Source organism: Adiantum capillus-veneris, chromosome 2 (assembly GCF_014529385.1).
Source record: "Adiantum capillus-veneris isolate H3 chromosome 2, ASM1452938v2, whole genome shotgun sequence".
NCBI lineage: Eukaryota > Viridiplantae > Streptophyta > Polypodiopsida > Polypodiales > Pteridaceae > Adiantum > Adiantum capillus-veneris.
In genome coordinates this window covers 47,607,768-47,631,410 of record NC_140932.1, presented here as the reverse complement: position 1 = coordinate 47,631,410, position 23,643 = coordinate 47,607,768, and the positions used below count along the sequence as shown (strand labels likewise).

The window sequence follows — 23,643 nt, the reverse complement described above, 5'->3', positions numbered from 1 at the left end:
ATTGATCCCATGGTTAAGATCCTGTGGCATTTTAAAGCGGAGGCCGGCAGCCAAGCCTAATCTTGGCTGTGGATCTTGTCCAGCCTGCCATATTTAAGAGGTTTTAATTTAATGCGTTGTTGGTAGTTCAGCTTAGGAGACGCTAATAAAAAGTTTACCTTAATAAAAACATTTTTGTCCAGATTTCCTCACTAGGGCTTATGTACTGTAGAGTAGACGACTCGAGAAAAATTGCTACAACACTGCGCCTTCTCTGCATCAGCGCAGCGACCCCTAGAAGAAGGTATGGCAGCTTCCTCTCCAGATTCGGATTCCCATCAGCACGATCGCAGCAGCAGACGCCATGTTAGCAGTACTAGTAAGAGTATCAAAAAAAGGAAACACTCTCACTCTCATCGCAAGCATCATCATCACCGTTCCGATTCCCTTTCAAGCCTCTCCACTTCTGCATCTTCTTCTTGTTCATCCGACGCGGATTCAACCTCCCATAGCTCACATGATCGCAGGAAAGGGCATCACAACAAACGCAAACACAGGTGAGTTCCGATAAGCAAGCAGCTTTCTGCTTTATGTGCCAGATCTATCTGTCTGAGATTCAGTTGGTTGAGTCTGAAGAGATCACCATGCTACGTGTTTTGACTTGGATTAACAAATTGGGCTCTGCAAAGGGCGAGCTAAGCAATGCACAAATTTCATAAAGGAAAACTGTAATTTCTGTAAACCCGGGAAGAGATTTGCACGGAGGATTCAACAGATGGCAGGCTCTTCTCTTGCATATTCATGCATTGCTTTTCTCATTTATTGCAGAGCTCTGTTCTTCTACAGATGTATCCTGATGTTAGTTTCTGCATTAATGATTATTAGCTATCATAAAACATGGGCACTGTTTTGTGACTGGTTTTTATGGATTTTTTCATCCTCCAGCGGTTACGCCTATTTGAGTGCTGAATAACAAGGATCATCTAACATACGTGTTTTGAACCATCTGGTTCTGTATCTAGCTGGTAAAAGCTGTCCACTATCACGATTCAATAGCTTGCCATCTTCATGTTGCAATTACAGTCTTAGAAGATTGCGTGAAGTAATGTCTTTGATTTTCACTTTATTGGATCAGAAAAAATATCTAAATGTCATGTGGTTTTCTATGTATGGGAACAATTTGTTTCCTGTCTTGGATGTGGCTTGCCAGTCGTTTGCATAATACTTGACGAGTGCCACCGCTCTTCAATATTGCGTTTGAATTCACGTGTGTCTTTTGTCTTGTTCCATTCACTAGCCTTAAAACATTTACTCAGGTTTTAGTAAATAATAAAGGGCTCACATCGAAGATTTTTCAGATAAAGCCCACCCATCCACTTTCAGAGACACTTCCATCTTTGTGCAAGATCCTAGGGGGCAGTATGAGGTGCTTAATTTTTTGTGCAAAATACAATGAATTGTTGGCTGTAGTTTTACAATATGAAAGTTCCTTTATCTTGATTTCGAAAAACACCTTGTGTAAGTAAAATGGCTGCATCGTCACATATGCAGAAATCAACATATTTGATGCTAGACAAAGACATCATTGTACATCAAGTTCTTAGAATCGATATTGTCATCATTTGGCCAGGATGGCTGCTCTTTTTGGCATTTGGGGATTTCCCTTGGCTTGCCCTACTCTCGGTTAATTACCTCATGTGTGTGTGTGTGTGTGTGTGTGGTAGGGGGTTTCCTAATTATGGCCACATTTCGGTTTTCAGAAATGGATAACGACATTTTGGTTTTCAGAAATGGATAACTTATCATAATTTTGAGCAGGCTCTTGACAATTTTTGCGTTTAATGTCTGAAGTAAATTTTGATGTATGGTACAGGCCTGAACGGGAGACAAGTAGTTCTGGTGAGTCCTCTGACTCTGATCATGTTAGCAAAAAGAGGAGGAGGAGAGACAAGTCAAAAAAGGTGCTGTATTCATCTTTTCAGTTGATAATTTTCATTTTTTTTGCCTTCTGAAGTTCCAAATCATTGAGTAGTTGGGTGCCAAACTATTGCTTGGCAGCATTTTAGAGACAAAAGCAAAGAGAAGGATCACAAACGGAAGGTTGACAAAGAGGCGAGGCACAAGCATGACAAGCACAAGCGAAAAGAGGTAGGGGATATAGTAAGAAACTTACTGCATAGTTACAATATTTTCTGGCCTGTTGAAACTATGAAAGTACATCCTGTGTTTACTGGTGTGAAGAGCCACCTTGATTTTGATAAGAAGCAATCTTATTTTAAACTTGAGCCTTTGATACCTTTGAAAATATTCATTTTCAATCTTGAACTGAGACGCAAAAGACTATCTGTTGTATTTTGTACACTTGCAAATTTGGGTGTTGACCTAAATCATGTGTGTGTGTGTGTGTGTGGAGTAAGAGTTTGTGCAATAGCATCTCCCTGAGGCTCACAACTGGATTCAGGTAGCAATCTTAGCAAATTTTACCCCATGTCAGGAATGAGACCAATAGGACAAGCAACAACAGCAGCTCATATTTATGACCTGTAGAATCAGGCATTCTAGGATTGTGGATTCTTTTCTATACTATCTGTGCCTGGTGAGACAAAACCTTAGCTTCGTGAACTTGTAAGGTTTAGATGGTATGTTAGTTGTTTCACATGAGCTGAACTCAAGTTAGTGTATTTGATGAAGTATTTCATCACAGGGAACCATCAATAGAAAGCCAGCTTGGCTGGATAAATGGATGCAAGTTACTTGTTAACTTGTGACATTCTATTGTCATGGGCTCACCCGTTTTTGATCTATAAAGAACAATTGAAGAATTGGCTTTACTGTAATCATTGTAGTCATAAATGCCTTGTCAGTCATTGACATTCCCGAGTTGTTGGCTCAATTTGCATCAACTGGAGATGATTTGGGTTGCTTTGCAGAAGGATTGTATGCATATGTAAAAATCATGAGGTTTTTTTCCGCAACTGTGCTCCTTTTTAGTGCATCGTAGATCTTGGCAATGCTTGAAAATGTCTACATTCTGGGCATTATTAAGACCTTGGTAGTTCTGGCCCCTGGGTGCTTGTCTAGTGAAATTCTGAAAGCAGTTTTTTTTTTCTCAAATTTTTTTTCCTGAAATAGTAGGCACCTACTTTGTATCAAGAATGAACAGTGTTTCTCCCCTGTACTGTACTTTGTACATATGTTTTGGTATTGACATTTTTCTGCTGCCTGTATTTGGATGGGCCCTTTGAAATCGGAGCTGGGGTTTGCGGCCGGATGATTTATTGGATATTGATCGGGTTGGGTTGCAACCTTTATGGCTCTGTGGAGTTTTATAATGGAACAGACCAAAGATATTCCTGGACCTGTTCAACTTTCGAAGGTGAGCATGGAGCAATGTGAATTGATGGTAAATTGGTCGACACTTCATTATGGGTATTTTGGTTGACTTTTTTTTCGTCTGTTCAGTTCTTGGGTGAGACGAAGGACGATGGGGTAAGGCGAAGCGCTGTTTCAGGCAAGAAGGTGATTGTTCTCTCAAGTCATGTAATCATTGCTGTTGCTTAATTTTTTAAACACGGTTATAGGGTTGAGGAGTCTACTTTGCTAATGAATAGTAGTACAGACTATGCGGTCCTTTGTGTGAGTTTTGTAGCTGATGTTTCTCATTACAGATGTTAATAATATTGTCCATAAGAGTTGAGTCCCGCAAGATATGTGACGATATTAGTGACATTAAAACTCACACGCATTTCACTCGGTATCTGTCCATAAGAGTTGAGTCCCGCAAGATATTAGTGACATTAAAACTCACACGGATTTCACTCGGTATCAGTACATAAGCTCGCAAGTTCTATTAAAACTGCAAATAGAAAGGATTTTTGGAACTCACACAATCAAGATCGATTGGAACTGCTCAAATGGACGAGAAACTTTGATTCCCTTATCTAAATGAAGAAAAGAGTCTTTTATGGATACATGTAACCTCAAGGTAGGAACTTTTAAAATTTGATTCTACTAATCTCACTTGTCCCTTGCGAGTCTAAATAAAATGTCACTTGTGAGTGCATTTTTCACCTGAATGTATTAGTCGCGTTTGATTCTACTATTCTTACTGGTCCCTTGCTACTCTGAATAAATGATTATGTTACTTGTGTATGTTTTCTGGATAGGTTGATTAATATGTATTAGTCGTGTGCGCTTATGGAGAATGAGTGTATTGCAGATCCTCATGAAGGTTGAGAAGACAAAAGAGGACAGGCTTGCAGAGAACAACAGAAATGAATTGCTGAAGTTCTTAAATGCGAGCTATGATTGACGAATACCGTGTTCCGGAGGGGTCTTATGCAGTGAATTCTAGTCTAATGCTGTCCCCCATGATCATGTGGGGTGGAATGATGCCCATGGTTTTTGTCATTGATTTTGATGGGAATTGGAGGGCAAGAGGGTTGTGATGTAATAATGTGAGTGTCAAGCATCTTGAAAGGAACTCTCCTTTTGAAGGTGTGCCTTGTGATTTTGTTATAGCTGACTCGCAAATTATTGTGGCACACTTACCCAGAAAAGAGAGTCGGGGATGCAATGATAGATGTATTGTTGCTAAACATAGAAGTCATACCATGTGGGTGTATATAAATGCCTTTAAATTTGTGGTTTTGTACTTTCTACTCTCCATTGTCAGATTTGACCCCACATGCTACTATCGATTTTATTCTTGCTTCATCGCAGGTTAACATTGAAGGGAGCTACCTGTATATTCATGTGTGACTTACTTTTATGTTGTGATATTTTAGCCCCTCTTATATTTGGTGGGTCGTGAGTTTTCTAAGGTATGTATGTATAATGTGGAGACTTGCTTGTGTTAGTGTCATCTCAAGTTCGGTCTCATAATGCTCGATAATCATCTATGTAGCATATGGAGATATATGCACCTCTCTCAACACTTTGATCAATTTGGTCAACCAATCAAACGTAAGTAGTTGATTGTGGTTATCACTGTTAACCCTGTCAATCCCAACCCTTCATTGTGAAGCTTTAGCTTCCAATCTTTTTCTCCTTGAGATTCTTTGATTGCCATTTGTGAGCTTCACATGTAGCATTTGGAGCTGTGATGCAACTTTGTTGTTAAATCATATACCCAAAACAATCTTTTTACTCGGTGTTTAGTGCACAAACTTGGAGACAAGAGTAACGAATAGGTGACATAGGTCAATGTTATGTTGGTTTTTGAGTCTTCGTTGTGATTAGATGTTGCTTACCATTCAAGCTTTGCATCATCGAGTTCTCTCTCTCTCTCTCTCTCTCTCTCTCTCTCTCTCTCTCTCTCTCTCTGTGTGCGCCCGTGTGAATGTCAATTGATAGGCCTTGCACCTTTGACTGTTGGTATGCATCTGTTAGGACATGAACCAGCACCCTCGTCTGCTGTAGCACAAGAAATCTGGAGTCATCCATGCCGGAATTGTACTGTGAACTTAAGTATCCATCAAGGGTGCTCATTTTGAGTCTTTCCAACCAGTCTACCATAAAGAGGGAATTGTGTGAGGTGTCTATCGAGGCTCAACTTTGGGCATTCACACCCCTTGTAGCAAATCAATGCAGCAACTCTGTCTACAAGGGTCTAGTGAGGCACCACATAACAATTGGAGAGGAGGCTCTCTTGGGAATTGAGAGTCTTGAATAATTTCTGTAGGTTGAGGGTTCTATAAGTGTGCTGCTCCACATGGTGCTTATTGCTCATGGAGTGGATAGAAACTAGCATGGTATAATTAGGTTTTTTTGGTCAAAGACTCAAATGATGAGCACCAACTTAGAGACCATGCCTTAAGTTTGATTGACACGAAAGTTTAGTCGCAAGTGAGATCAATGAACTTGATTGTGTAAGATTTCCAATGATTGTTGCAAGCATTCGTTCACAAATTCATGAAATCATGGACCGCTCAAAATACAGCCAAGTTTGCAACATAGCTTATTGCTCAAAGTTCAAATAGGAAATGATGGCCCAAAATATAGCCAAGTTTGCAACATGCAGGCGAACTCCAAGCCTGTGCCAACGTTTGCAAACCCTTGCAAATGCGTTTGCAAGAAATTTCTATTTCATTTTTGTTGTTTAAATTGTGATTAAATGTGTATGTAGCTGATCGTCATGAGCTACATCTCTCTCTCTCTCTCTCTCTCTCTCTCTCTCTCTCTCTCTCCATCCATCCCCTCCTTTCATGGAGTATCTCCATTAACCCCACTCTCTTCCCTCAAAAGTAAGAGATCTTCATTTGTACCCCCTCAACTCTCCTCCTCTCATTGGCTGATCTTCATCATCCCACTCTCTTCCCTCTCGCCTGATGCTGCTAAACGACAAGCTTTCCATTGAAGCTCCAACATATAAACAGTTCTTCTCATCGTCAAAGATGAAAGTATTCTCATGGGTGATCTACCCCAATTCCCATCAATTTCATGCCTATACTTATGATGCGTCTGTGTGTAATTGCAGGAGGTGTAGATGTATCACATGATAATGAAATTGGTTGAAAGCAGCTTTAATTGTTGCATGCATAGAATCTAATGTGTAATTGTCTATGTAATAAGTTATCTTATGCTATAATAAATGCTTGGGGTGCTTGGAAGTCGTTGATTATGCAATCACATTGCATAACCAGGCTCATATGTAAGAATATCAACAAATGGACAAAAACATACGTGCACCATCAAAGCCATTACTTAGAAATGGTATAAAATTCTATCAAACCCATCAAAGAAAGCATAGATTAGTTTGCAATGAACATTTTTATTACTTATGACCTCCATTGTGGAGTTGGACCATCTATCTGTCGGTGTGAAGAGCAAGTATTGGAGATATGCCATCGCTAGACAGTGCATCCTAGGTTGCACAACATGTTATATAGCTACAATGGCCTTGCATATGCATTTTATCCCATTTTTGTTCACTGCTTAGCTTTTTAATAGATGTGGCATATTATTGGTTGAGTTGGCCCATTTATTAGCTTTTTTGCCACTTGACATTATTTTTATGATGTGGTAGTTTGTTAGAGCTAGATCAATCGTAGACTAGGGTGCCCACATTTTGTACCTCTCTCGGCTACCTTCATCAGTATAATGGTGACCACGACCCTCATTCTCATCATCCAGTGTATGAGTATTCTCCAAAGTTATTGCTATTCTCTCTCTCTCTCTCTCTCTCTCTCTCTCTCTCTCTCTCTCTCCACACAAAGGAATACTTTTATCACTTCTTTCCTCTCCATCTCTCTTCTCTTTTTCTCTCTCAATTCTTTCCAACTTCGGGATTTGGTTGTGTGGCGCGATGGTGTAACTCTATACGCCTCTCAGACCTTCCTGTGCGCCATTCAGAGAATTGGCAATTATTCACAACGTTTTCAGGAACTTGTTGTATGGCGCGATGACGTATTTTTGCTTTTATGGAAAACCTCCCAACTTGCCATTAGACAAACTAGCCATTATGTACCTTTACCTATCTCAAATCTCTCTCTCTCTCTCTCTCTCTCTCTCTTTCTCTCTCTCTACACTCCATTAAGATGGACATCACAACCCATTAAAAAATTTAATCTAATGACAACTAGGGATATGTACTATGAAATGGACACATGACCCCAAAATTGGAGTGGGAACTAATTATGAGCTTAGTTGGTTCTGCCATTTGGACTGACTTAGGTATTTGAATATATTAGTGGACTAACTACCTAACTACCTTGATATGACCTTATAGACTAACTAGATTACAAAAGTAATCTAACTACGTTATGCTAAGGCTGTACCCTAAATTAAGCCTTAATATCTCTTTTAACTTAGGTACTTGGGATACAATAAACCCAAGGGCCTATACCCTGGGCCTATTTAAAGATAGGGCCCATTGTGCAGGGGCGAATACCTAGGCTGTTAAAAGCAGAGCGTGACGACACAGTTACAACGCCTTTACTGCAATTGAACTCAAGGGAAGATGCCTCGAATTTAATAAGGCAATTAACCTTTACTGCTTGATGCGTAGACTTGAGCCACGACACCTTTGATGCAGAGGAATAGTATTTAAAGGGGAACCCTTTACCTTGAGCTCACTTAGGTTCCTTCTTAGAGCATCTATTGTTTATTATCTGAACATAAATAAGACTTTTGATTATGCTACAACAATGCTAAGTAAATAAATTAGTAGCTCTACATCTCTTCTTCTCTTAACTAGAGGGTGAATAAGATTTACCAGCACTAAATGACTTCAAACCAAACTTACATGAAGTTTGGACCATCTGAGGTACCAAAACATATAGATTAAGTTTAACTTCTTCACTAATGCATGGAGTAATGACTAAATAGACATGCATGGTCTTTACATGTTAAAAGATACCATGTTGAGTGCATGGTTTAACAAGATCAATATAAACTGATGAGACTAACCTGTTTTTAGGAATACTAATAGGATCATCCTTGATTGATATTTTTTATTTTTTAAAAATGTAGCATGTGTGCATGGAATGAGAAGCATGTGCTAGATATTTCTAAGTAGGAGGTTGTATCTATGCACATAGGGGTGCATGCAATTATGCTTGGCTTTAGGGATTGTTCGTGCATTACAATATTTTCATCTCTCCATTTAAGGAAGGGTGGCATGGATAACAACTAGAGTCACCCTAGTTACCTGTTATGCTGTTTGAAAAGTAATCCATTGATTGCTTTCTTACTGTGGATGCAGGTAAGGGTGCTCTCACTCTGGCTTTGCTAAAGGAAAGACATGATGTCACTTTTTTCTTTTCTCTAGCAAAACCCTAGAGAAACTAAGATCTGGCCTACACATTAGAAAGATGTATCTTTTATTGTTAATAACTAAACAAATATGTCTACTTGAAATGGATGGACCTTGAATTTTTGATGAAGTCTCATGTGCTACTCTAGCCTTTATAAGTAACTTTCAGGACGTTGTTGTATGGCACGATAGCGCATCTTCAAGTTACCTTAAGACTTCCCCGCGCGCCATCCGGACAATTGGCAATGATACAACTAATGTGGTTGTATGGTGAGGTGGCGTATTTCTGAGTTGCTTTAAGGCTTCCTTGCACGCCATTCGAACAATTGGCAATGATGCAACTATACTTCTCTCTCTCTCTCTCTCTCTCTCTCTCTCTCTCTCTCTCACACACACACACACACACACACACACACACTTTTCCCTTTTCTCTAGCAGGACCCCAAAAAAACTAAGGTTTGGCCTGCACATTAGACATATGTATCTTTTCGTGTGAATGACTAAATAGATATGTCTAGTTGAAATGGATGTTGTGGTCTAAGGTTCTTGAATTTCTGATGAAGTCACATGTGCTATTTTAACCTATGTATACAAGAAACTCTCTCTCCTACGTACATGGGTGGACAATGGCACATAGTACACTTGAACAAAAGAACCTCGGCTACAATACTTATTCCATAGATATCTAGTTTATCTAGATATCTTTGGATGGGGGATTCCACACAACCATTATGACTCTGTTTAGGTTGGTTTAAAGATGGCCTCCCTTCCAAATTTACCTACCCTGTTTAATTACTAGCTTCACATGGCCATGATATCTGCTGGACTTGGCCTTGCAACCCAGCCTATCCCACATGAAAATTGGACAAGTGTTTTGAGACGCTAAAGTGTCGTGTTCCTCCACCACCTCACCGCAATTATTTGGTGAAGTTAGAAATGAGATTTATACTTTGATCAGCATTGAGGTGAAAATTATGGAAAATTTATTCATGTAAAAATCAATGTTATCTTAAGGTTTTGGTAATAAGTTTTAATTTGACTTTTTGGCTAAAATTTTGTGATGTTTTGTCTCAAAAATCTAATGATATGCTAATGTTTTCTCAAGGGAAAAAATGTTTCGCATTGTTTTGAAGTTTTATGGATAAAAACACACTTCTTACAACTAAATATTAAGCTTCACAACTTAGTTCTTATTATCCAACTTAGTTCTTATCATCCAAATATTTGTTGTAAGCCAAAAGAAACTACTAATGTTAAAAATCTCGAGAAAGAGGAATGTTTTTTGAAGCTTTTCCCACCCACATGTGGAGGTTATATTGGAAAATTTAGGGTCTAAATTTGATCTATACGCAAAAAAAAAAAGAACCACAGGTTTCTTCAAGTTTTCAAACTCACACACAATTTGTATATCAAGCACATGTTAGAAAATTAGTGGTTAAAATTTCTTTCAAAAGTACCCCATGAAGATGTGATTATATAGTCCCCAATTGCATCCACATGTAGTAATTATATACATACAACTAATAAGTTTAAGGGAAAATTACCAAAATACCCCTCTAATTTGTGGAGCTTCTTTGGCTTACATCTTGTAAGCTTGCAAAAGGGGAAAGTTACTTTGGTCCTGTTGCGTACGACTAGCCCTGCGTGGCAAACAGATAGTCCCTATGCTAGGGTTTTCAGCAGCGGTCCGCCGACTTTTGCTTACCGGTTAGGGAGTCTATTCAAGTGATAGCTTTTAACCTCCGCATCCCAAAATGTGAATATTTTATAACCATCCCATAGCCTTTTACTTATAATGGAGGAAAAAAAGGACACTTGAATGTCCTTTAAGTACCAAACTAGTGCTAAAAGCTCTCATGTTTTGTCCATCTAAAAAGCAAATCTTCAATGTCACATTAGTATGAGACACATAGCAAAGGAATTACCCGTTTTTCTCACACACTCACTTTTCTTTGCATTGATGTGCTAATGCCATAGTCTTGTTCGCCACTCTACTTTGTCCATCTACAAATAATCTATGCTTCCTCTTAGTTGAACGTATGTAAAGGACCATACACAAGAAGTTTTAGAAAAATCCTCACAATAACTCACACATTGTGACTTACTCAACATCATGAGTTTCTGTGAGGGTGGCACCGCATACCTAGCTAGGTATGTGGAACCTCTCGAGCAGAAGCTCATGATGTTATGCATGGTATGAAAAACACTGAAAAAGACTTCGTTTTCCTACATGAGAATATTTCTAAATCTTCTTGTGATATAGGTACGTCCCATGTGTACTTTCTTTCAAGCTCCTAGGCCTTGGCTTCTTAGTCCACTATCCATCTAAACACATCGAGCTTGCCCAAGGGGTACTATTCAGTAGAATAGGACGAGGAAATCTTCGCGTTTTGTTAAGGTGTAATGTCAATAACATGCCTTATTCTTAGACCATGTGACATCAAGAATGTTAATAATGTGGTTTCAAAAACTAACAATTGTAGTATTGAGCTTGAGTTGCTCCTAGCCTCCCCAAAAATAGAAGCACACAAACCATTAATTCTCTTCCTCATGCCCCTCCCCTATATCATCTTTTATGTTATGGAAACCTTGCCTTGATGCAAAAAAGTAGGCCACACAACACGGGTCTACCGTTGTCTACAACTATTGTCTACCGTTTGTTGAAGCTCCAATGAACCTCCAAATTTATAGAGAGACTTGTGAAAGAAGTAAGATAAATTATACAAGAGACAAAATATGACATTTCCCATGTCCGTGTAGATATTCTACATTATATAAGAGACAAAATATGACATTCTCAAAAATCCATTATTAGTTTGGGTATTTATGCATTTAGGTGTGTGTTATTTTTTGGCATGAGTATGCTGATAACATTGTCTCACTATTTGCATATTTTCTCTTACCTTTTGCCATATATACATCTACTTCATAAATAAGCCTACTCATGCAAGCATCCTTGAATCCTTGGGCGACTCCACTATAGAAAGATCCACAAAATTACTCACTTACTCCATCATTTTTCCCTAATAATTCATGTCTACATGCATATTTCTGTTTACATTACTAGCATGCCATGTGTTCTTCCATAATGTATAAATTTTTATTTATCAATAATCCTCCTCCATGCATGTGTTCAAGTCCACTTGAATGTCTTATGCCATGCTATGATGCATAAGGGGGCTCACTTTTGGAACCATAAGGAAGTTCAATAAGAAGAGGCCTACTCAAAGACTTTGGCAAGTCAGAAAATCACATGTTTCTGCCAATTTTTTTGCAACTACGTCCACTTCAAACTTGGAAAACTTGTCAGTATACAAACGTAGCTTATAAGATAAAAAATATGCTCACAATTTTCATGATTTTTCAAGCTCATGGAGCGGAGATGTGATTTTCTGGTGGATTCCACTTTGCCCACTTCATGCCCCGAGGGGTATGCTTTGCAGGTATGTATGTGTAACACATGCGCTCGACAAAAGGGTATACTATTTTTCATATCAATTACTAATTTACACTTACAAGAGGTGTCAGGCCAAGGGCCTAGAGGCCAGGGGCCAAATCTGAACTTGGCTCAGGGGTTGCCTATTTAATGGCAAGAGGCTGGGAGGAGACAAATGAGTTCAATACCCTTGTCTCATAATGGTATTAAAGCTCATGCTATTTTTAGAAAAACGAAGGCTTGTTCAAGTTTTTCTAGAGGAAAAACTTTGCATTATGGTGTGGTGAAGATGACAAACACTATGTGGGAAGGAGGGCTTAGCGGTGGAGAGGGGAGGAGTCGACCGTCACAAAATTGTGCACTCTCTCTCTCTCGCGTTGTGTACAGTAGGCTGTGGACCCCTTCTTGTCATAGGCAACACACCCAATAAGAACCATAGCAGCTGATGGAAGTGTATCCGTCTATACACAGACGACCGACACTGTTTTCATTGGCAGCAAAGCTTCATTTCTCAGTAAGGCTGCACACGGTGGCCCAAGTCAAGGGCTAAGGTTTATTTCCAAAAGGTTTCTCAGTAAGGCTGCACACGGTGGCCCAAGTCAAGGGCTAAGGTTTATTTCCAAAAGGTCTCCCCGCCCCCCCCCCTTTCTTTTTCTCTGTTATAGTTGGTGAAGGCAAAGGTCCCAAGGCAAAGACATTAAGATTGAATCATTGATGGGGTAGCTAAGGCAATGGCGAATCTATGTAAATTCAAAAAAAAAATAGAGATTTTACTAAAATTTAAAAGCGCATACTCTTCAATCCTATTGCTAGAGTGACCTTCGACGTGCATCAACCACATCTACAACGGGTCGAGGCTAGCAATCTCTTGTTACTAGATACGAGTTGGCAACTTTCAACATTGAGATTAGACAATGTCTTTCCCGTAGCCTACCTTTGATTTTGAAAATACTATGCAAGTTCCACCTGCCAATGCCCCACGATTGGCTACTCTCATGGAGGGTACCCGTGCAGCAATGGGGTCGGATGTTAGCTACGAATTACTTGACATCCAAGACAGCACTGCAAACATGCATTACTATTTTAGAGTCTAAGTTTGAAAATTTGAACATTGAGATTGTCACCAAAATGTCTGATATACTTGACATCCAAGACAGCACTGCAAACATGCATTACTATTTTAGAGTCTAAGTTTGAAAATTTGAATGAGAATGTCACCAAAATGTCTGATATACTTGTTAATTCATGCAACAGTTGTCCAAGGGCCCAATTAATGACCAGACTCAAGTTTCTACGCCCTCCATGCCTGATAGGAGCACACCTGGTTTGCAAGAGCAAGACTCCAATATGGAGGGGTTGCACATTCCCTCTTAAAATGAGGTGGATGATTTGTTAAAGGATACCAAGCCACTGTAGGGGAGAGGAAAGGGAATGCAACAAAGATACAATGCATATATTCGTGAGCAAATGGGATGGAATTCACGATCTTAAACGCACTCTAGATGTAGTCAAGGCACTGCAAATGAGTCTAAAACTAGAAGGCAAGGCCTACAAATGGTGGATGTCTCTCAAAGAGAAGGGCATCATACCAAAGACTTGGGTGGCTTTTGAGACTGTGTTTAGAAAACAATTTATGCCCACGAATGAAGCGGGCAAAAATTGGTCTGCTTGGGATAAGTGCTCTATGTGTCAGCATAAGACTGTTGGAGTATATCTCCCACTATCGTGATGTAATTCTCAAGTTGGAGAGGCTAGATACATTTCAACAAGTGCATGGGTTCATCCACGGGTTGACACTAGAGGTTAAGAAGCACATCAAAACCTAGGATCCCAAGACTCTAGAGGAGGCCATAGTGCAAGCGCATATAAACGACGATCCCGATGAGAAAACACTACATAATACTCACGTGCTTGACACTACACATACAAATGCATGCACACAGTATGGGCACAATGAAGAAATTTTATAGTAGGTGCATCTGAGGCGTCCAAGAAATCCAAGGGGTCTAGGGACCCTCTGTCTAGTGAAGAGTTTGAGAAGGCTAAAATGAAAAAATTATGTTTTACGTTTAGGGAGTGGACACAGCAAAATAGATTGTCCTAAGGAAAAAATTGCTATCTAAGGCAAGGAGAAAGGAGTGCACATGGTACAACTGCTGCTTCTTGAGTCCTCCTCTCGCTTCTCCAATGTGGAGATAACACACATCAAAGCAATGCGCTAGTGTTGTATAACGGCTTCAATGTGGCAATCAACCTTTGTTCCACATGAGTTGGTGTGTATGCATGGGTCTATCCAAGGGCACAAGGCACAGATATAGGTGGATGATGGTGCTTTGTACAATTTCATCAACTGATGTTACTAACCTACTTGATTCAATCAACAGTTAACATTCAATCAACAGTTAACCCTAATTGTAAAAGACACCTCACCACAAAACCTCAAGAGATATACATAATAGTAGAAAATGCACTTCTCTCTCTCTCTCTCTCTCTCTCTCTCTCTCTCTCTCTCGTTTCATTTTGTTTCATCATCAATAGATCTCTTCTCTTGAGCCCACATCTACATCACTCAAGGGGACAAGAGACGAGCTCTTCATTTGATATTACAAAAACGCCTAAGCTTGATTGATTAGCTTTTAAAAAAGATTTGCAAATAACTTAATGGGATCTTTAATTTATAAATAGGCTTCTTTCCTTCCTTGTAAAAGATGTCTCTCCTAAATTACTCCAACTCTATAAGAGAGAGGAGAGATTTAGGTGGAATGTCCATATTGTGAGCTTCACACATTGGTATGTGTAAGCTTTAATAAGCTACACATTGTATATGAAAGAGTGTGAGCGCCATATCTTGAAGTCACTATTGTACATGCTCTACCATCATCTTGGGTGTCCCAAAAATGTGATTTGGCATGCAATGCCTTCCTCCATCCAATTGTGCAACACAATTCAATGAAGGCGAGGTGATTTGTATCCTTGATGGTGTGCCATTTGAGATTGTGTTTTGAACCAGTGGTTTATGTGTGTCTGATTGCCTATTTAGTACATTGTAAGAGGGTAGTTTAGTGAGGGGGATCTTGCAACCTTAATATAGTGTACCTGATGGCAATGCTGCATTGAGTATGCATCGGTGTAGTCATCATGAAGTGTGTTGCTTGTTTGCATATGCATGTTTTCTTGCGTCTTCTTTGGTTATGTTCTATGAATCTTCTGTCCTAATTCCCCTTTTCCTATTTGGGTTTATGACTGTGGGTTTTCCTTTGGTTGTGTTTGTGTTGTGCCCCAACCCCATGAGTAGCATGGGAGCCTTGAAGGGTGTTTAGAGGTTTCTCTTCTTGTTGCCTACCCTAGAGTGCCTTGACATATAACTCTCTTTCATAAGTAAAATAATTGTGGTGTGCAAAATCGAGTTTCTTGCTTTGAAATGCAATTGGCTTTTCGTCTTGAAGAAGAGCTGCTCCAATAACTCAATTGCGTGCATCTATTTCAAGCACAAAAGGTTTCATTGGATCCATAATAGCGAAGATGGGTGTAGAAGCTAAATTTTCCTTTAGTGCATCAAAGATTTGCTATGAGCTTCTCCCAATGTAATGCTTTTCCCTTGGCTTTCACTTGGTTTGCCATAGGAATAACAATTTTGGCATATTTTTTAAAGTACAAAGACCAAGAAAATTTAGAGCTCTTTCAAATATTTAAGAGAAGGCCATCTCTATGAATGGAGTCCACTTTGGTGTGATCCATATGAAGGCCTGCAATAGAAATTACATGCACTAAATATTGAATTTTTGTATTCAAAAAATCAAAGTTAGATTCTTTAGCATATAATTTGTGTTGCCAAAGAAGGTCAAACACTTGCTTCGTGTCATAATAATATATATCTAATTCTCCTGAGTGATTTTCTCATGTTAAACTGATCATTTAATATGGGGAAGTGCCAGGGGAGAAAAAGCTAGAATATTGGTTAAGTTAGCAGACCGGCCACAATAGGGATCCAAAGGAGGGAAAATAGGGATCCAAAGGGGGGGCCATGTGCAAAAGAGCTATGTGCAACAATGGGCTTAAAAGACCTTAAGGTTCAGCCCATTAAGACTTCCAAAATGCTAAGGTTCCAAAATTCAAAGGTTGTGTCCAAAGGTCAAATTTAGGGAAAATTGGATGCTTTGTGTGTGTCCCAAAAGTCTTTGTCAAGCCCTACATAGGAGGGGGCGAGCCCAAGAAGTAGGGGATGAGAGAGAAACTCATACACACACAAGCTCCCTTTGTACACAGGGGGAAAGAGGGACACATGTCAGCTCCCTAGCCCAGATGCCCACAAGGTGTACTCAAATCCTATTGGATGGCCTTGGAGGTGGACCAATGACAATTAGGCTCGAGTAAATCTAGTTTAATTAATTTAAAAACACTTAATAAAAGAACCAATAAGAATTAAGCTCTCTAGAAGACTATTGGACAGTCTCCCAAGGGAACCAATGAGCATTCAACAGCCCAATGGCTTGCCTGATTCCTATTGGCCAGGAGGCAAAGGGGTCCAATGAGAGTTTAGTTGAATTATCAAAATTACCTAAAGCTCTCACAAAAGGGGAAAGGGGGACACATGTCAGAAGGCTATCACTTATGCTGCTTAATTGTCATTGGCTAAGCCTGGGGAGGTCCAATAGGATGCTAGCGTGAGTAATTAGCAAGGGGGGTCGGCCAAGAGAGAGAGGGGGCTGATTTTTGCAAGGTATTATTGACACACACACTCACACAATCAATGTGTGGAGCAAGAAGACTCTCTCTCTCTCTCTCTCTCTCCCCTTCTCAAGCTTTAATGGAAAGCTATCTCCTACTCCAAGCTTGTGAGAAGGGAGGCCTACATTGTGATGCAAATCCAACCAAGAGCCAAGCTTCAATGCATGCTCATCTCCTCTACCATGCTAATTGCTAAGCTAAGTTATGCTAATATGAGTGATTATGTGAGGAGATGTACATCTTTCTCGCAAGAATACTCCTTATTCCTCTCAATCTACTCTCATACCCCGCTAGCTCTCACCATCTTCGAAGGTGTGTGAGGTCTTGGGTCTTAGACCATGAGGGAATTGATGTTGTGTTTGATAAGTTTTGTGCGTATTTCATGAAGTTTCCATCTTGATTGCACTAGCTAGTATTGAAGGAACACAAGAAACTGTATTGTAAAGTGTCTCTCTTGATGGGAGAAACCATAATACAAAGCCTTTTGGGGGGGGGGGGACCGGCTCCATGCAAATCCGGTCCTCAACTGTTGTCAATTGCTTAATTTCTCTCTCTTTTGAAGTATTGTTCATGCTATCTAACTAGGTGTTATGCTTTTTGTTGCTTTCTCCACCCAAGCACTCTTGTTAATCTCATTAGGAATCTATTCTAATGAAATGCTCAGTTACACACAAGTTACTCGGCCATTAAATGTTACATTGGTATCAGAGCACAAGGTTTCTCTTTTCTTGCTCAAGAAGGGAGGTCCTCAAGCTAGCTATAAATGGTTGGTACTATTAATTGCATGTGAGTAAGTAGAATATGGATTTTTCAGCCTTGCAGTGCGCCTGCCTTTGTGCAGTTAACGGGGCATCACCGTCGAGAGCTATGGTCTTAATAGTGGAGTCCTACGGGGCTTGCCTACAGCTTAACCACTATTGAGCTATTAGAAGCTTGACATGAGCCGGTGCTGTTTTGGTGTTGAACGACCCTCGCTTCTATTCCTTGCAATTAATGGTATTTGAGCCACGGGTACAGTAGCTTGAGTGCTTTTTCTAAAGGGGTAAAGAGGAGTAGCAACTAGGGCTTTGAAGTGCCAAAGTACACCTAAAAAGTACACCTAAAAGTTTTTAGAATGGGTGACATAATAGTAAAGAGAGTGAAATTAATGTTGATAACTTTGATTTTGCTAATGAGCAAGCTACTAATGATGCCCCGATGCTTGTTAACTATCTTGTTTCTAGGCTCAACCATCCCTACAAAGTGAAGTGCAATAGCAACTTCATGCTCATGGGATTCTCCAAGCTCCCCACCATGACGAGAGAACACCTAGGAAGCCTCCTTGCGAGACTTCCAAAAGAGGTCTCTCTCCGATTCGGGAAGAAGAAGAGGATTCCTATGAAGGGCTCAGAAATTTTCTCCTTGATGATGCATCTCCTTCTCAAAGGAGAACTCAAGAGCCTCCACCGAAGGAACGAGAAATAAGTGAGTCTCCCGCTTCCTCGATGGAGATGGCTCCACGAAGACGGCGGGCTAAACGCTCTCCATCACCTCCAAAACAGAGAAGACCATTGCATACTTCTCCACACCATACTTCAAAGTGGGATGACAAAAAGCAAGACAAGAAAAGGCGAGAAAGAGGACACCCTCTTCTCCATCTTCTTCATCTTATGAAAGTGATGGTCAAGACAACGGAGATCAAGGCAAGAAAAAGGCGAGAAAGAGGTCACCCTCTTCTCCATCTTCCTCAAATTCTTCATCTTTTGAAGAAAGTGATGGTGCAACCTTTGAACCATAAAAAAGAAGAGGCCATAGGAAATCCTATGCCGTGTGGAAGAGGTCATCCAAGCTCAAGAAGTTCAAAGAGGGAGGGAAGAGCATCTCTTTCCTTACCCACGATGGCACTTTTGGTGCTACGGACAAAGTCTTGGCCATTATCCAACAATTCGATGCGGCGTTCGGAGATGAGGGCTTCACGGAGTCCTCTAAGCTATGCCATGTAGCTATACACTTTCAAAAGTCAGCCAGACAATGGTGGTCTAGCCTACGGGACAACGGTGAAGCTCCACGAACATGGAAAGTTTTAAGAGCTTCCATTATGAAGCAGTTTTTCGCGACCGATGCCAAAGACAAAGTACTCACCGAATGGCGAAGCTTAAAGCTCTCTCCCTATGAATCCATCCACAAATATGTAGACAAGTTTTAGGACCTACAACTCAAAGCCACTGTCTTCAAAAAGTTGATTTTTGGAGAGCAAAAGCAGCAATTTTGCGTGGGCTTAACTGAAGAAATGGCGGAGTATGTCAACTCCCAAAGGCCACACACCATATCGGCGGTAATACATCATACTATGGTGGCCTCTCGAATCAATTTCCAAACAGGGGCTAAGAGGAATTCTAAGCCCCCTGAAAACAAGGGTTCCAATGAGCCTAAGGGGAAGGACAATGTCCAAAAGTCTCCTAAGGGAAACTCCAACAAAGCTAAAGAGAAGGGAGTTTATAAAGGCAAAAATAAACTCTCTCCTGAAGATCTTGAGCGTTATCGCAAGCATAACCGATGTTTCAAGTGCGGAAAACAAGGGCATGCGTACCGCGCTTGTCCCCAAAAGAACAACCGCCATGATCCTCCTAGAGCTACCTTGGTCGAAATCCAAGAGGAGGAAACTCACCACAAAGGATCTCCTCTATGCCATGCTTGGGGAAAGGTAAGAGAACATGATGCTTTTATTCTCTTTGACCCCGGTTCTTACCCCGGTTCTACTCACAATTTAATATCTATAGAGTTGGCCACCAAGCTAGGCATACAAGCCTACGAGATGGGAGATGTCCTACCCGCAGACGGTGCTTTCAAGGGGCAAGAAGCTTCAGTCACTCCCTTAATCGGGAAATTGAGGCTCCATGTCCAAAGCTATGTGAACAAAGATGACTTCTTTATCTCTCCTCTCAAGCATGAGGACGGTAATCCTAGGGGCACCATGGTTTGATCGGATGGATGCCAATGTTAAATTCCCTGAAAGGAGAATCTCCTTTAAGTTTAGGGAAAAAGATATGTATATAGATGCTAAGTAAATGGGTAACACTATACCCATTGTACATACACAAGCTTTCAACAAGTCAATAAAGAGCTCTATTTCCGTGGACATGATTTTTGTTAAAGATTCTCAAAATGAACCTAATGTTTTAGCAAAAGGAAATAAACACAATCAAAAGGAATTAGAGTTATCCAATTTTCTCAAGGGGTTTCAAGATGTCTTTATTGACAACATCCCTTGTGAGTTACCTCCTAAACAAGGCAATGATGACCATGCAATTGAACTTCTTCCAGGAAGTTCACTGCCTAACAAACCTCCTTATAAAGTTTCTCAAGCTCAACAAGAGGAGATTATGCGGCAAGTGCATGAGTTAGTTGAGAAGGACATGGTTAGGCCTATCTCATCTCCATTTTGTTCTCCTGTGCTGCTAGTGCAAAAGAAAGACGACACATATCGTATGTGTGTCGAATATAGGGCACTAAATAGGATCACTATCAAAAATAGGTTTCCCATTCCACATGTAGAAGACCTATTTGATAAGCTACAAGGATCCACCTACTTCAGTAGAATTGACCTAAAAAGTGGCTGTCATCAAATAAGGATAGTTGATCAAGACATTGTAAAGACCGTATTTTGCACTACTTTTGATCTTTATGAATACATTGTCATGCCTTTTGGCTTGACCAATGCACTAATCACATTCAACCACTTGATGGAGAAGCTATTCAAGCCTCACCAAACCTTTACTGGAGTGTTCTTTGATGATATCATCATCTACTCTAATTCATTAGATGAACACAAGCAACACCTCCAGGTAATATTTCAAGTTCTAAGAGAGAATAAACTTTATATTAATCAAAAGAAAAGTGAATTTTTCTTACAAGAGATTCAATATTTAGGTCACATTATCTCTCAAGTTGGCATCCAAATGGATCCATCAAAGTTAGAGGTAATAAAAGGATGGCCTAAACCAAGGAATCTTCATGAGTTAAGAAGCTTTATAGGTATGTGCGCATACTATAGATGCTTCATAGAAAAGTTTTCACTAATAGCAGGACCATTACATGAACTAACAAAGAAAAAAGTTAGGTACACATGGTTTGCCAAGGAGAACAATGCTTTCAAAACGCTTATCTCTCAACCCGTGCTTACACTACCGGATCTCTCAAAGCCCTTTGAGGTCCAATGTGATGCTTGTGGTGATTGCCTAGAGCTGTTTTGCTTCAAGAAGGGCACGCCATAGGCTATGAAATTCAAAGGATCGACCCTGTTGAGCAAGCTCTAGGCATATATGAAAAGGAACTCCTTGCAGTTCTACATGCCTTAGACTCATGGAAGCACTATTTATTGGGGACTCCTTTCATTGTCCGAACGGATCACCAAAGTCTTAAGTACTTCATGACGCAGACCAAGCTTTCTGACAAACAAATGAGGTGGAAAAATTTCCTTTCGCAATTTCATTTTCATATTGCTCACATTGCTGGCAAGCATAATTAAGTAGCAGATGCACTCTCAAGATGGCTGAGAGTGAATGCGGTTTCCATAGCAACTCACAATTATCTATCTTCTATGATAGATGAGTATGCTATCGATCCCAATTTTAGAGATGTGATTTCAGCCCTTGCACTAGGGAAGAAAGAGGAACCATTTACTTTACAAGATAGTTATCTTCTCTACGGCAATAGACTATGCGTTACTAGCTCACTACGTGAGAAAGTAATGTATGAATCTCATGCTCCTCGTTATGCGAGGCATAGAGGGATTCAGTCTACCTTAAAGGGAATTGAAACATATTTCTATTGGCCTACCATGAAAGCAAACATACAAGAGTATGTTTCTAAATGTGTGGTATGCCAAAAGACAAAATTTGATATAGGGAAGCAACCTGGATTGCTTCAACCCTTGCCAATCCCTAAGTCACCATGGGAGAGCATGTAACATTTAATGGTCTAAAAACTTATGTGTAGCGGAAATTAGCATGAACATAGTGGGCATTTCATTAGAATAGATTCCTAATGAGAATTACAAGAGTGCTTGGGTGGAGAGAGCAACAAAAAAGCATAACACCTAGTTAGATAGCATCAACAATACTTTCAAAAGAGAGAGAAATTAAGCTATTGACAACAGTTGAGGACCGGATTTGCATGGAGCCGGTCCCCCCTCCAAAAGGCTTTGTATTATGGTTTCTCTCATCAAGAGAGACATTGTACAATACAATTCTTTGTATTCCTTCAAGACTAGCTAGTGCAATGAAGATGAAAGCTTCATGCACTAAGCAAAACACTTAGCAAACACAACTTTAATTATCCCCGTTCTTAGACCCAAGACCTCACACACCTTCGAAGATGGTGAGAGCTAGCAAGGTATGAGAGTAGATTGAGAGGAAGAAGGAGTATCTTACGAGAAAGATGTACATCTCCTCACATAATCACTCATATTAGCATAGCTTAGCTTAGTAATTAGCATGGTAGAGGAGATGAGCATCCATTGAAGCTTGGATCTTGGTTGGATTTGCCTCTACATGCCAAGAGTGTGTTGATGTAGGTTTCTATCTCACAAGCTTGGAGTAGGTGATGAGCTCTCCATTAAAGCTTGGGAAGAGATAGTCTTCTCTTTCTTCACACATGAGATTGTGTGAGCGAGCCCCCTCTCTCCCTTGAGCGAGCCCTCTTGCTATTTGCTCTTGCTTTTCCCCCATTGGACCTCCCCAAGTCAAGCCAATGGCTATTAAGCAGCATAAGTGATAGCCTTCTTACATGTGTTCCCCTTTCCCCTTTTGTGAGAGCTTAATCAATTAAACTTAATTGCTTTAAATGACTTAAATTCCCATTGGACCTTTCCCCATTCTGACCAATAGGAATTAAGTAGCCCATTGGGCTGCTCAATTCCTATTGGACCCCTTCACGGGCTGTCCAATAATCATCCAGGAGACTTAATTTTGATTGGTTCTTTTTATTAAGTGTTTTAAAATTAATTAGGCTAAATTTACTCTAGCCTAATTCTCATTGGTCCACTTCAAGGGTCATCCAATAGGAATTGAGCACACTTTGGGAGGAACTAGCTTAGGCATCTGACATGTGTCCTTCATTTCCTTTGTGTAAAGGGGGCTTGTGTGTGTGTGGATTTCTCTCTCATCCCCTACTTGCTAGGCTCGCCCCCTCCTATGTAGTGATATGCAAGATTTTTTTGGTCACACACAAAGCATCCAATTCCTTAAGGTTGACCTTTGGACATAACCTTTGAATTTTGGAACTTTAGCATTTTGGAAGTCTTAATGGGATGAACCTTAGGGTCTTTTTAGCCCATTGTTTCACATGGCTCTTTTGCAGATGGCCCCCCCTTTGGATCCCTATTTTCCCTCCTTTGGATCCCTATTGTGGCTGGTCTGCTAGCTTAACCAATATTCTAGCTTTTTCTCCCCTGGCACTTCCCCATATTAAATGATCAGTTTAACATGAGAAAATCATTTAGGAGAATTAGATATTGATTATTATGACAGAGCATATCCATGGATTTTATCTTTAGATTGCCTAAGTCTATCCATGGGAATATGGGAATATGGACGATAGTAGACAGGTTCAGTAAACAAGCTCATTTTATACCTGTCAAAAAGACTATCAAAGCCCATCAAACAGCAACCCTCTTCATTTCACAAATTTTCAAGTACCATGGCTTGCCAATGTCCATAGTGTCGGATAGAGGTCCTAGAATGACCAATAATTTCTGGAAGGGTCT

The 23,643-nt window shown here is 40.1% G+C and overlaps 1 protein-coding gene across 1 annotated transcript; it reads left to right on the top strand.

Moving 5' to 3' along the window:
- The first annotated feature begins 201 nt into the window (after window positions 1-201).
- On the top strand, window positions 202-4,640 carry LOC147462719 (uncharacterized). Its single transcript, XM_086485164.1, has 6 exons — window positions 202-536; window positions 1,853-1,940; window positions 2,038-2,127; window positions 3,320-3,355; window positions 3,442-3,498; window positions 4,199-4,640. Exons 1-6 carry the CDS (start codon window positions 286-288, stop codon window positions 4,289-4,291), a joined length of 615 nt encoding a protein of 204 aa, XP_086341290.1. The 5' UTR covers window positions 202-285; the 3' UTR covers window positions 4,292-4,640.
- The last annotated feature ends 19,003 nt before the right edge of the window (window positions 4,641-23,643 follow it).